General features: G+C 42.4%; 1 protein-coding gene across 1 annotated transcript; it reads left to right on the top strand.

Moving 5' to 3' along the window:
• Positions 1–7,412: 7,412 nt before the first annotated feature.
• Positions 7,413–13,143, top strand: LOC308302370 (PDZ and LIM domain protein 3-like; the record flags this gene model as incomplete). Its single annotated transcript, XM_080746625.1, has 5 exons — positions 7,413–7,499; positions 9,428–9,589; positions 10,628–10,727; positions 10,946–11,057; positions 12,987–13,143. The coding sequence occupies 5 exons, from the start codon at positions 7,413–7,415 to the stop codon at positions 13,141–13,143; spliced, it is 618 nt and encodes a 205-aa protein (XP_080602751.1).

Here is a 13,143-nt window from a genome sequence, read left to right as displayed (position 1 = left end):
GCAGATAAACATATATCTCCATATATGGCATATATGGGCATACAATGGATGCAGAATCACAAAGATCTCCATATACGGGCATAAAAGGGACACAGACAGACAGATACAGAGATCTCCATATATGGGCATAAAATGGACGCAGATAGACAGATATCTCCATATATGGGCATATATGGGCATAAAATGGACCCAGAACTATAACTGCAGTGATCTCCATATATGGACATAAAATGGACACCGACAGACAGACAGATACAGATATCTCCATATATGGGCATAAATGGACACAGGCAGACAAATGGTCAAAACGGGTCCTATGAAAACAGGTATAATGGGGTTTGCATTAAAGGGCGGGGCATTCATTCCCTATTTACATTGTTCCGAGTTGGCCAGGTCGCCGACTAGACGCTGGGCCGCCCGAAGGGCGGCCCAGCTTCTAGTAATAATAATGGAACAATGTGTCTGGAATATAAATATAATTATATTGTCTCAGTGTCACTGCCTATGACTATGTGCTGTTTGTCTGTGTGTGTCTGTCCCATTTCACACGTTTTCAAATGTATAAAATGTCTGAATCTACAAGCTGAACTTTAAGATCGGCTATTTTCAAACGGCCAAAATGTAGAGCTGTAGTAGTTAATGTATGTTTTGTAATAATCAGAATCTACAAAGTAACTAGTAACTTGGGTTTTCAAATAATTGCAGTGGAGTAAAAGTGCAATATTTGCCTCTGAGATGTAATGGAGTAAAAGTACTGACAATTGGAAAAACTCCAGTAAAGTATAGGCTAAAAGTAACTAAAAATTTTCACAATACTCGATTACATCAGCTAGAAACACACAAGGTTAAACCACAAACTTACGATGACGAACCAACAAGGAACTGAACACACAGGAGTATAAATACACAGAACTAACTAGACACAGGTGAACTCAAACAGTCAACACTGTGATTGGCTGGGGCACAACAGGACACATCAAGAGGAGGTGAGAGAAGGCAAGATATATTGAGAGAAGGCAGGAAACAGGGGCAGACAGGAAACACTACTACAAAATAAGACGCAAAACTAAAAAGCCACAACAGTGTAACAGAATACCAGACTTCCCAACTTGGAGATCAGCAATTCCGGGAGGTCCCATGTGTAATGACCCATATTGTCCCATGTGTAATGACCGATAGTTTTTCGTGGACAGATGCATGCGCGCACAAAAAAATGTACTGTTACGAGCTGATTATCCTTCGCGCTTGAGAAGTCTCTGCCTCTGAGACCAGTGGTTGGTCACATTTAGACGCCCACATCTCCCACAGCGAATGACAATCATTCATTTGCCAGATTGACAGTTTGACGACGAATGAGAATGCATCGCGGGTTGCAGATCCGGTTTCTAGACCTGATCCAGACGGATAATTATGGCAGGCATTTGCGGGAGCAGCCGGGATTTCTGGGAGTTTTAGTGCCACTTGCGGACGTCCGGGAGTGACGCAAAGAAGGTCTCAGCAAGAACAGTCACCAACGTCATTTTAGGCTCCATGGCCATCCGCCATGACACTTTGGGTGGCGGAAGTGCCACCCAAAATAACATTAGCGTCTATGAGCACTTCGTCACTTTCTGCCACCCAAAAGTGTCATGGCGGCGTCCCATGGTGTGCCAACTTCCGGGTGTTGTCTGTTCCTGCCTAACCTTCCTTGGAGTGACGCTTATTTTCGTGAGACTCCCGCAACTTCTGGGATTCTTGGGATGCACAATTGATTAGTTATGAAATACTTTTGAAAAGTTGCTATGAAAATATGATATGATATATGATACAGTATGATATGATATGATATAGTACTTTATTGTCAGTTCACACTGAAATTTGTCTTGCGACACAGCAGCCATGTATGCGAAACATATATACAAACATTTGACACAAGGGAACAAAAACAAGACAGGTTTACATACAAGGATAATACAGACAAGAGAAATGTCTACCGCTAAGCCTACCTATGGCCAAACTCAAAAGTCGACTGATGGACAAAGGTCCTTTTTAGTCTGACTGAAAATACAGTGTACTGTACAAGCAAACATTATACCATTTGAATATCCATCCAGCATTTATCAAAATTTGTGCGGGTCTCATTTATGAAATTACAGTTCACCAGTATAATAAAACAAACAATTCACAGTGATACAGTCTAGCTTAGTCAACTGATGCTGCCATCTTCTTTTGAATCTAGAATCAAATTCTGCTCATCATGAGATGAAAATATTTATACACAGTATAATGAAAAATACAATGTATCCATTGCTGTTATTCAGTGGTATTCACGTTAGCTCCATGATCCTTTCCTGAATCATATTTTCCTAATTATTAGAATGCTAGTAGAATTATTTAACAGATAAGACATGTTAACATAGCAAAATGATGGAGGTTATTGATACAAATAAATACATCCAATATCTCTTAGGTCTCTTGACTCTGGGAAATGTGCAGCTGCATGTCACACAAGCTGGCCTGTCATGGCCTCACACGCCGACGTCAGACCAACTGATTAGAAGTTGGTCTGTGATGTCAGACCAACTGATTAGAAGTTGGTCTGTTTTCCAATGTTGGCCTTGGTGTCCAGGTAGGTGATGACTTCCTTCACCCAGCTCTCTGAAGGTCTGGCACACATCTGACGACCCTTCAACGTGGTCAACCTGAGGTCAAGGGCCCAAAGAAGCAGAGAAATCAGCACGATGTTGATGAATTTATGTATGTAATGATGCTGACCAAATGGACACACACACACACACACACACACACACACACACACACACACACACACACACACACACACACACACACACACACACACACACACACCAACAGCATACTTACAGCACACCAGGGTTGGTACACCGCTGGCTGGTCCGGGCATAGCGGATAACTCTCGCTTTAGGCAGCTCATGCTTAGTGAAATCAAAGCAGCAACTCTTAGGTCCAGGACCACGCATACCTATAACCAAACAAACACCCAGGGGTTACCATCTCAACATAATACAGCAGTGCCAGGAGCTCAATTCATGCTCCATTGTACGATAAACATTTGGGCAAAGGCTTTACAATTCACACTCACATTCAAACTAAAGAACATTCAAGCACACATCACACACACACACACGCACGCACACACACACACACACACACACACACACACACACACACACACACACACACACACACACACACACACACACACACACACACACACACACACACACACACACACACACACACAGATCCATCTTTCTTAGTCCATTCCATTGATTTCCATTGATTGAGTTTCCCTCCACAATTCAACACATATACATCATTAATTCCTGTAAAAAGAAAAACCTTTCTTACCTTCAGTCAGTGTTGTGACAGCCAGCATCAGTACAAATACGGACAGAGCGAGACGCAAATATGCAGCCATCCTGAAGTAGGCCTATGTGTTCAATAGTCTTTACAGTGTGTGTGTGACTGAAAGCTGTCAAAGTTTTATGAACCCTTTCTCTCTGTAGTGTCGCTTTTATATACACCTCATGGGGAAGACCCACGACTTCCCATGTTTAGGGTTTCTCTCACCTTTACGTAACTCTCTCGGGGGCATACCACAATTCGTACTGGGTATTATTTTAACTTCCCTAAAAAATGGACATTAATACACTGACATTGTACATCATGGTGCCAAGAATGAGGAAGTGATTCCACTTGATGGAATGGAACTTTCCCCAAGAATAGTTTTTGTGTGTGCATGTGTGTGACGTCGGCGAAAATACATATTGATGAATTAATCAATACATAATGTGACGTGATAATTTTCAAAAACATGTGATTCAGACCAGTAATGAACTCCAATGCTCCATTATTGAAAGACATGATGTGAATATAAAACCACAACAATCAATTTTGTGTGTGTGTGTGTGTGTGTGTGTGTGTGTGTGTGTGTGTGTGTGTGTGTGTGTGTGTGTGTGTGTGTGTGTGTGTGTGTGTGTGTGTGTGTGTGTGTGTGTGTGTGTTCCTTCAAATGTACTGTCTCTCTTTGAATCCTTCTTAAACCACAGGATATTGGAGAATAAAATAAGTCTTATTTTATCCCCATCGCACCAAGTTCCATTCTGCTTTGCTTGACAAAATAAAATAAAATATGGGAAATACATGCTTAATCTTATCTTTGTATTGTCAAAAGGATAAAACACAGCAGGCTTGCCTCATACTTCTTTATCTTCTTTATTAACAATATTACATAAAGTTTGTTTCCATATACTGTGTTACAGACTATCCAGCCAAAACATAGAATAGTGGGAAGCAGGCCTGGAATTTCATCATTTTAGGGACAAGGCCACTTGGCCTTTGGTGTTTTTTGAGGGCACAAAGGCCAAATGCCAGGGCAGGAAGGGCATCAAATAAAACACGATTTTAATCCATTGAAAGAATTTGTTGAATTTAAGGGTTAGGGATGATAACCTAATCTCCAGTGAAATAGATAAATTATGGTATTTACAATTTGATCCATGCTCAGCCCTGCACCAGTAAAAGTCACTGAATTGGTTTAAAGATGGGGACTCTGGGGAGTTAAAATTCCAAAGCTCAACAAAAGACACTGGCAAAAGACTACATGACAAGAAAGAGACACCGGTGTCTGTCTACATATTGACAAGAAAGAGACAGAGGAGAAAGTAGTACAGACAGCTGGGGCATTAAGGCCACTGTGGCCTCAGGTAATGCCATTGGTTTGAGGGGCACAAGGCCAAAACTGAGGGGCAACGGCGGCCATGGCCTTCATGGCCTCCGTGAAATCCCTACCCTGGTGGGAAGGCCTAGCTTTACCTTTATGTGAGAGGTGCACAGTGGCCTCATTCGTGTGGTGTTACAAGCTGTAATGCTACAAACACATTATTTCTTTGTGATTGTCGACCTGTGATGCTACAAGCACATCATGCTCCAATGAGGATTGAACTTTCCTTATGTGCCACCTTCAAAATGTCAAGTCAAGTCAATTTTATTTATATAGCACATTTAAAAACAACAGCAGTAATGGCATATAGCATTGTAACAAACAAAATAAAACCAATACAAACTATACAACAACAACACAACAACACCAAACAACCTCATACTATATTAAACACAGAGATAAAAGAATGGGTCTTCAATTTAGATTTAAAAACCTCAATGGAAGGGCTATCCTTTACGTCGAGTGGTAAACTGTTCCAGAGAGAGGGTGCGATGACGGAACAGATCACCTTTGGTTACAAGGTTTGAATGGGGAACTGAGAGGAGTTTCTGGGTGGATGATCTGAGTAACCTGATGGCAGGAGGATAGTTTAAGAGGTAGGAGATATAAGAGGGGGCTAGCCCATTGAGGGCTTTAAAAACAAAGAGCAAAGCTTTAAAATCAATTCTGAATTTTACTCAACTTTTGGTATCAACACCCCAAATTCCAAAAGAGGAGGAGTTGTGAATTTCCTGTTCATACAGTATAGCTCATGGGACAGTCCACTCTGTAATAACTGGAACTAAATATTTTCTCCCCCCTCGTTCATCAGAAGTGGATTGACATTTCATGGACTCACTTTGATTCTCTGTTCTCTGTCTTCCAGTACAGGCAACTTGAGGCAAGATTTTATTTATACTTACTTTGGGCATCTTCAATGCCGTACTCATTAAATGCATTTAACAGAAAGAAAGAAAGAAAGAAAGAAAGAAAGCTTTCCTGAACATCCCATAGCATTAAAGACACATAAAATCTTGGAAAATATATTTTTTCTTCTTCAGATTATATATTTTTGCTCATTATTTTATTATTCCCATTTATTATACCCCATTATTGACACTATGTCAGATGTCGGAATATTATTATAAAATGTATCCTTAATGAAATCACAAAGTTTCCCAAGGGAGTTGTGATTGGAAAAAGTCCAGAGTATGAACATATTTGTGAAGAAAGCTATTGTTAATGATTTAGTTCCCAGATTGGTCCAGCACTCAGCTAAATTTCCCTTACTAAATGTTGCTTCTACACTCCAATAAAGGAGATTTTTTCAATGAATATAAAATACATTTAAAACAGATTTTGGTGAGATAGATCAAATACACTTTAGTTAAAGGTCAGAGGGACTCAAATGGTGGGGTTTCGTCGAATGACTCATACAGCTCGGACTCTCACATGCATCCACCCACACCCACCCACACAAACAGTTTGAGGGCATTTTTTGTGGTGACAGCTATTAGAGCAACAGGTCAGTGTCAGTCACTCACGAAAAAATAGTTTTTTCTCTGATTTTACTAATTTTTCTACGGTTAAAAGTGGTTAAAAACTGTTAAAAACAGTTCTGCACGGTTCTTGTTCAAAACAAGTATTCACAGGCATACAAAGACCAACAAGCCACTACCAGGGGACAGAGGTGGCAATGCCAAAACAACAAAAGCAGCTATGTGAAACAAAGACTGGCTACAGTAACTAACTAACAAGTAACTGGTATAGTGAAACAAAAGCCTGCCTACCCAACTACTTTAACTAAAACTATGTTGAAAATACATAAATGGCAAACACCCCTTAACAAAGTTCTACCTATGGTGCCTCTGTCTTTCCTGTCCCAAGGAAGAGCATACAGTATAGCACAGAATTTACTCTAGTAGGAAAAATAACACAAAATTACTGAAAGTTTGCTCTGGGCTTCAAAATAACAACACACACAAGACACAAACTGACAGGGCAAAAAAAGGGGGAAATGGCTGAGAGAGGAAACCTGAACTGAGGAGGGGCCCAGCCTTTTATAGGCAGCAGATGGTGATGATTGGATGAGGGTGGAGCCAGGTAATGAGTTGATTGACAGCTGAGGTGAGTGGTGATTTCATACCTGCATGATAGAGGGAGAGACGGGGGGGGGGGGGGGGGGGGATAGACACAGAAATCCCAGACAAACCTATGTGGAATGTATAATGAGACTAGCCTGCATCAATGTTGTCACTGTTTCTCAGACTGTAGCATGACCTCATTACATGGGGGGGGGGACTCCTCTCTGTACACAAGCCAATCATCAGGGAGAGCGAGCCTCATGGGGAGGGGCTTACCATGGGCCTGCTGCAGAGAGAGAGAGAAAGAGAGAGAGAGAGAGAGAGAGAGAGAGAGAGAGAGAGAGAGAGAGAGAGAGAGACACTCTAAAGATTGTGGGGGGGCAGAAAAACAGGTGCTGAAAGGAGGGAAACTAAAAAAGCTCTCATTAAAACACATCCACGCTAAAGTTAGCCGCGGAGAGAACTGAAGCAAAGTGACGCTACTGTAGAAGAAGAAGTAGAAGAAGAAGAAGAAGACAAGGAAGAAAGAGAGAGAGAGAGAAGAAAGAAAAAGCAGAGATAGTGAAGTAAGAAAAAGGAGAGAGAGAGAGGAAGGTAGAGAGAGCATGCCACAGAACTTGGTGCTGGAGGGCGGGCCTCCCTGGGGCTTCAGGTTGACAGGCGGAACTGGCCAACCAATCAGCATCAGTCGAGTAAGTGATTGACAGCTGAGGAGGAGGAGGAGGAGGGACCAGGGGTGCAGCAGTTAATTGAACCGATTTAACCCTATTATGGATGAGCGGAGCCCCTCAGGGCTGCATACCAGTGTACTGTATTTTCTGTTTTCGCTCTGCATTAAACATTCTTTAACTGAAAATAGACGATCTGACGAGCTCTCTCATGTTGTGACGCGTTGAGAGCTTGTACGTTTTTTTCCACCTGAATACGGTTGCTGGGGTTTAAGTGGTTAAAATAATCGATTATAGTGTATATCGTCACTGTCGAGCAGAAACCTTGTATCTCCAAGTTTCAAATGTGTAAATCTTTTTCGCAAGATAAAGCCCTGCTTCACCATAAGGCCGTTAAGGCTGTTTCACAAAAGTAGTGAAAACAGCAGATCTACAAGCACACACACAACGCCTCGCGGTGCGAGGCATTGTGTGCTTGTAGATCTGCTGTTTTCACTGGTTTAAATCTTTTTTTAAATGATACAAAACAAACAAGGTTTCCACCCGACAACGACGATATGAAAAAGAACAGATAATTGAAAAAAATAAGAAGTTTGTATTTGTTTTTTATTTTTGTTTTACCTCACTTATCAATCATTCAATGAATCTGAAAAGTAATGTATGAGATAATCGTCAGCAATATCATTGATTGACGTTTTGTTTTTAGAAGGGAAGGAGAAGCCAAAGGAGAGATAAAAGAGAAGGGGGGGGGGGGGTCCGGGGTCCGGGGTGTCAAATACTTCAGCAGTGATGTCAGCGTGCTAGTGATAGAGACCTGGAGTGGCTTCACACACACACACACACACACACACACACACACACACACACACACACACACACACACACACACACACACACACACACACTTGGCTGGACATGACTCAAGCCTGTTTATAGAAGCACGTTCTCCCCTTTCCCTGGCAGGTTCAGTAGAATGAATGAGTGAATGTTTGGCTGCATCTTCCCTTCACCTCCTTCCGCTTCGGCTTGCGTGTGAGAGGGACAGTGGGGAGTCTAGAGAGGGAGCGTAGCGGCACAAACTCTAAAATAGAATATTAAAAAAAGCATACGGTACATCCTACAATCCTACATAATATCCTACCATATACTCTTTAAAACACATTTCGTGCCTTAGACAGAGATCTCCGTCTATTCAAAAGTAGGCACTTGTGTGCCATAGTCGGAGATCTCCGTCTATCTATCTTTAATAATTAATCTGATTAATACTGCCGTTATGTACAGTCCGAGCGATCGTCAGACTAGGCCATCCGGTTAAATTCTTCTTCTGCAGAAAAACAAATAGTATAACTCCAGTTCTAGTGCTCCACAGCGCCATGCGCCCCATTCACACAGTGTGTATAGTGGTGCCTGGGTGGAGCTACAACGACAGGGAGCAACATTGTTCGACTCGCTCTGAGCACCCGATCCCCAAGTTATCATCCCATAGATTGGGATGGAATCAGCAGCAAATCCTCCCATAGATCTGGGCCCACAGTGTGCTTCAGAACAGAGCAGGCAGCACACGTACCCACGTGCGTGCACGTGATCGCCGTCACAGAAAACGCTAGCATTAAACCGTTCAAAATAGCTGGCACCAAGGCAAATTGAATAACTAAGGACGTCCTAGTCTAACTCAGTGGTTTTCAACCTTTTTCATATCAGGGTGACAAGGTATATGCATTTTATTTGGGGCATTTGAGCCAGGGACCACCATTTGATGAGATGTAGCCTCTCAGACCCAAAACGTAGAATATTTTGTTGTCGTTGGATAAGATCTTGCCTGCAATTCCATGCTGTATTGATGTTGGAACCATAGGAAAGATGACAGGCAAACTGATCAAATTAATGTTTAACAATAATTAACTCTTGATAGTGTAAAGTGTGTTTTCCTTTCGTCTGTGTGTCCTCTACAGGTGACTCCAGGAACCAAAGCCTCATTGGCCAACCTGTACCCTGGTGATGTCATCGTGGCCATAGGGGGCGTGGCCACTGAGGTCATGACCTTGGAGGAGGCCCAGCAGGTCATCACCAGCTGCACCGCCCAGCTGTGTCTGAAGATACAGAGGTGTCTGTCTGTCTGTCCGTCCGTTTGTCCGTCCGTCCGTCCGTCCGTCCGTCCGTCCGTCCGTCCGTCCGTTTATTGCAACAAAGGTCGCAGTTTACCATGAGAAATGTCACAGCTTGTATGTTTTGATGTCATGGGAACCACTCTAACAGAATCCCTTTTGTGCCCATATATGGAGATCCCTATCTCCATCCCCTCATCAATATCAAGCCCATATCTAACAGGACTTCATAGGGAATGGAATGCCCATATATGGAGGAAGACAGCCCATATCTGTGCAGCTGGTTCAGACAAGGATCTCCATGTAAGGGCATAAGAGGAGTGTACTATATACAGTATGGATCTCCATATGGGTAACTTGTCCGATATACATCACTGGCCAGATGGTGAAGAATTGGCGCGACCTCACCCTATGTCGCCGTGAGGCGTCTTAGTCTAATCTGTGTGTGTGTGTGTGTGTGTGTGTGTGTGTGTGTGTGTGTGTGTGTGTGTGTGTGTGTGTGTGTGTGTGTGTGTGTGTTTTCCAGGCCACTGACAACACTATGGTCTCCACAGATGGAACCTTTCAATTTACAGACTGTCACTGCACAGCAGCAGGTACACACACACACACACGCACGCGCGCGCACGCGCGCGCGCGCGCACGCACGCACACACACACACACACACACACACACACACACACACACACACACACACACACACACACACACACACACACACACACACACACACACACACACACACACACACACAACCTTCACAGGTTAGGTCTTACCCTATGCTCAGTTCCATTTAGTGTTCCATTTAGCACAGTGTTTCTCAAGCTTTTTAATTTAAAGGTCAATTTGGTTCCATCTCTGGACCAGTGAGCCAACATGCAACAATATCAGCACCCTGGCTCTGTTTGACCAGAGTGGAACAAAGCCTTCATTAGTATCATTGGTAACAACCTGTGACGAAAGTAAGGAAGAGATCCAATTTCTTTCCAGTATGGCTGCTGAGCATTGATATCGTAACGTAATAATGTGTGTGTTTCTCTGTCAAGGACCTCGGCCACTTTGAGCACAAGTTTAATGTCAGGCCCCGCCCCTTTGGAGCCCCCGCCCCCGTGGTCATCACAGAAACCATTGATGACAACAACAACAGTGAGTGACACTTTAAACTGCTTAGTGTCATTGTTGCTGTTGCTGATGTTATTGCTATTGCTGTGAGATTAGTAGCTGGAGACATTAAATGCTGACACTGGGAGATGACCTCCAAGATTTCCTATGCATTAGTGCAAATGGCAAATAAAGTCTGTTCTATTCAATTCTATTCTTGTTGTTGTTGTTGTTGTTTATGTTGATGTTATTGTTAATTCCAGGCGTCAGTCGTCCCGTCACTCGGAGTGTCGTTGCCCCGGTAACCAAACCTCAGCCTCCCGTTGCTCAGTTACAGAAGCTGCCCCTCTGTGACCTCTGTGGGAAAGGAATCATGTGAGAACTCCTCTCTCTCTCTGTACTAAGTCTGTGTTCTCAACCTGTGACCACCCAGGGGGTCCCCAAAGGAAATTTAAGACCTTTTGAAAACTGGTCAAACATTGGCTGAATTGTCAAATATAAGAAAGATGTACAAGCTCACAACGCCTCGCATTGCGAGTCGCTGTGAGCTTGAAGATCGTCTGTTTTCACAATATTTATAGTATCTGTGCCAGTCAAACTAAATGTAATGCCTCAACTCAAAGCGCTTTTCAGGGTCACAGTTTACATGACACACTTTACTCACATTTTGTACAGTGAAATCCTCTGTGTTCATGTATTCATTTGTAACTCAAAGAGTGTACAAATGGAACTAAACATTAACTGGTCAATTAAGTATAATCCAATTAAACCATAAAAACACTAAATATTACATCTTTTAATTTCAGTTTTGCTTAGCTTTCAGTGCTTAAAGGACAACTTTGTTTTTTTACAACAAGGGTTCATATTTTAGATTGTAATTAGAGAAAAGACAAAGTGAGTGTTAAAATGTTTCAATTTGCTTCGTTCTATTGTTTTATTGCGTTTACCATGCTAAAATGTGGGGCATGCGTACACATGGGGGCATGCGTACAAGTGGCTAAATATGTCTTTTTGAACACAATAAGCCAGCAGTTTCTTTATTGCTATTTACAGTAACACTTCTAGCCCCCATAAGTCAAATCCAACCATGAAAGGTTGCGTTGTATCTTGGGAATGAGCTTATTCTGTCTAAAATGACATATTTAGCCACTTGTATGCATGCCCCCAACCACTGAAATAAGAATCTAAAACAATAGAAAGAAGTAAATGAAATCAATTTAACACTCATCTTTTATATTCTTTAATTATAATCTAAAATATGAACCCTTGTTAAAAAAAAAACTAGTCCCTAGGGCTCTATGCTAGGCCATCTCCGTTTTTTCCATCTACAGCTGTTCCCCGGAATAGGAACACCAAGGTTTGGTCAGTCAGTGCAGTGCTTGGTAGGTCAGCATTGGTACTAAAACGACTAGAGTGACAGTTCTCAGCAACACCTCTAAATTAATCTCATGACTCAGAAGCATATCATGTCAGTCCATTCCACTGGGGATAATTAAATTGATAGAAGGTAATGGTCTCTTTTAGAGCTACCAGCCTGGTATGACTAGTGTTCCCCAAACAGATTTGTGGGTCACGGACCCAACAAAAAAGAAATTCAAAAGAAAAGCATAAATACCATTTTAAAAAATCTAAAAATTCCATAAAAGAGTGAAATAAAGCTCCAGTAGAGTGTAGTTCAGTGATTCTCATCCTTTTTAATGTCAAGGACCCCCGCAGCATTTTGTAGTTTTCAAGGAAGATGTTAGATTCACTCAAGACTCAAGATTTGAAACATGCTTGAGAGAACATACAAAAATACAGGGGGCGTTATGTCTCCATCGGCGGAACACATATATTTCCTTTGGGGCAGAGAGGTGTGCGGTGGTGCGTGTGGGGAGAAGTGGTCCTTTAGGTAACATATCTCTGCTGTCGGGCCGAAACCGCCTAACTCCAACATGTTCATTTTCGGGAAAATGAACTCAAGTGGAGTTAGGAGGTTTTGACCGAAGCAATTTTTACTACTTTTCTTTGGTTCAATATTATTTTAACCAACACACAGAACATATAGGGTGTTCAATAGCCCTGATTTATGAAAAAAAGAGTTGGCCAAACGGGTGGAGTTAGCTGGTTTGGCAGAAAGTATGAAGTTAGGAGGTTTTGTCCAAAGCACTTTTTACTACTTTCCATTGATTCAATATTATTTTAACCAACACAGACCTAAAGGGTGTTCAATAGCCCTGATTCATGAAAAAAATAAAAAAATAAAAAATGGAGTTAGGAGGTTTTGGCCAGACAGTGACGATATATATTTCCTTTCCGGGGCAGAGGTGCGGTGGTGCGTGCGGGGGAGAAGTGGCGTCACCCAGGCTGCTTCGTGTGCGTGGCGTGTGGCCAGGAGCTGAAGCACCAGGGATACTACCTGATCGAGGGGAAGCTGTACTGCCAGCAGCACGCCTCTGACATCATGCAGGCCCGGGAATGA

Source organism: Nannobrachium achirus (genome assembly GCF_963921795.1).
Source record: "Nannobrachium achirus genome assembly, chromosome: 17".
Lineage (NCBI taxonomy): Eukaryota > Metazoa > Chordata > Actinopteri > Myctophiformes > Myctophidae > Nannobrachium > Nannobrachium achirus.
Note: the sequence above shows the minus strand (reverse complement) of the source record. Positions and strands in the feature narration are given on the sequence as shown.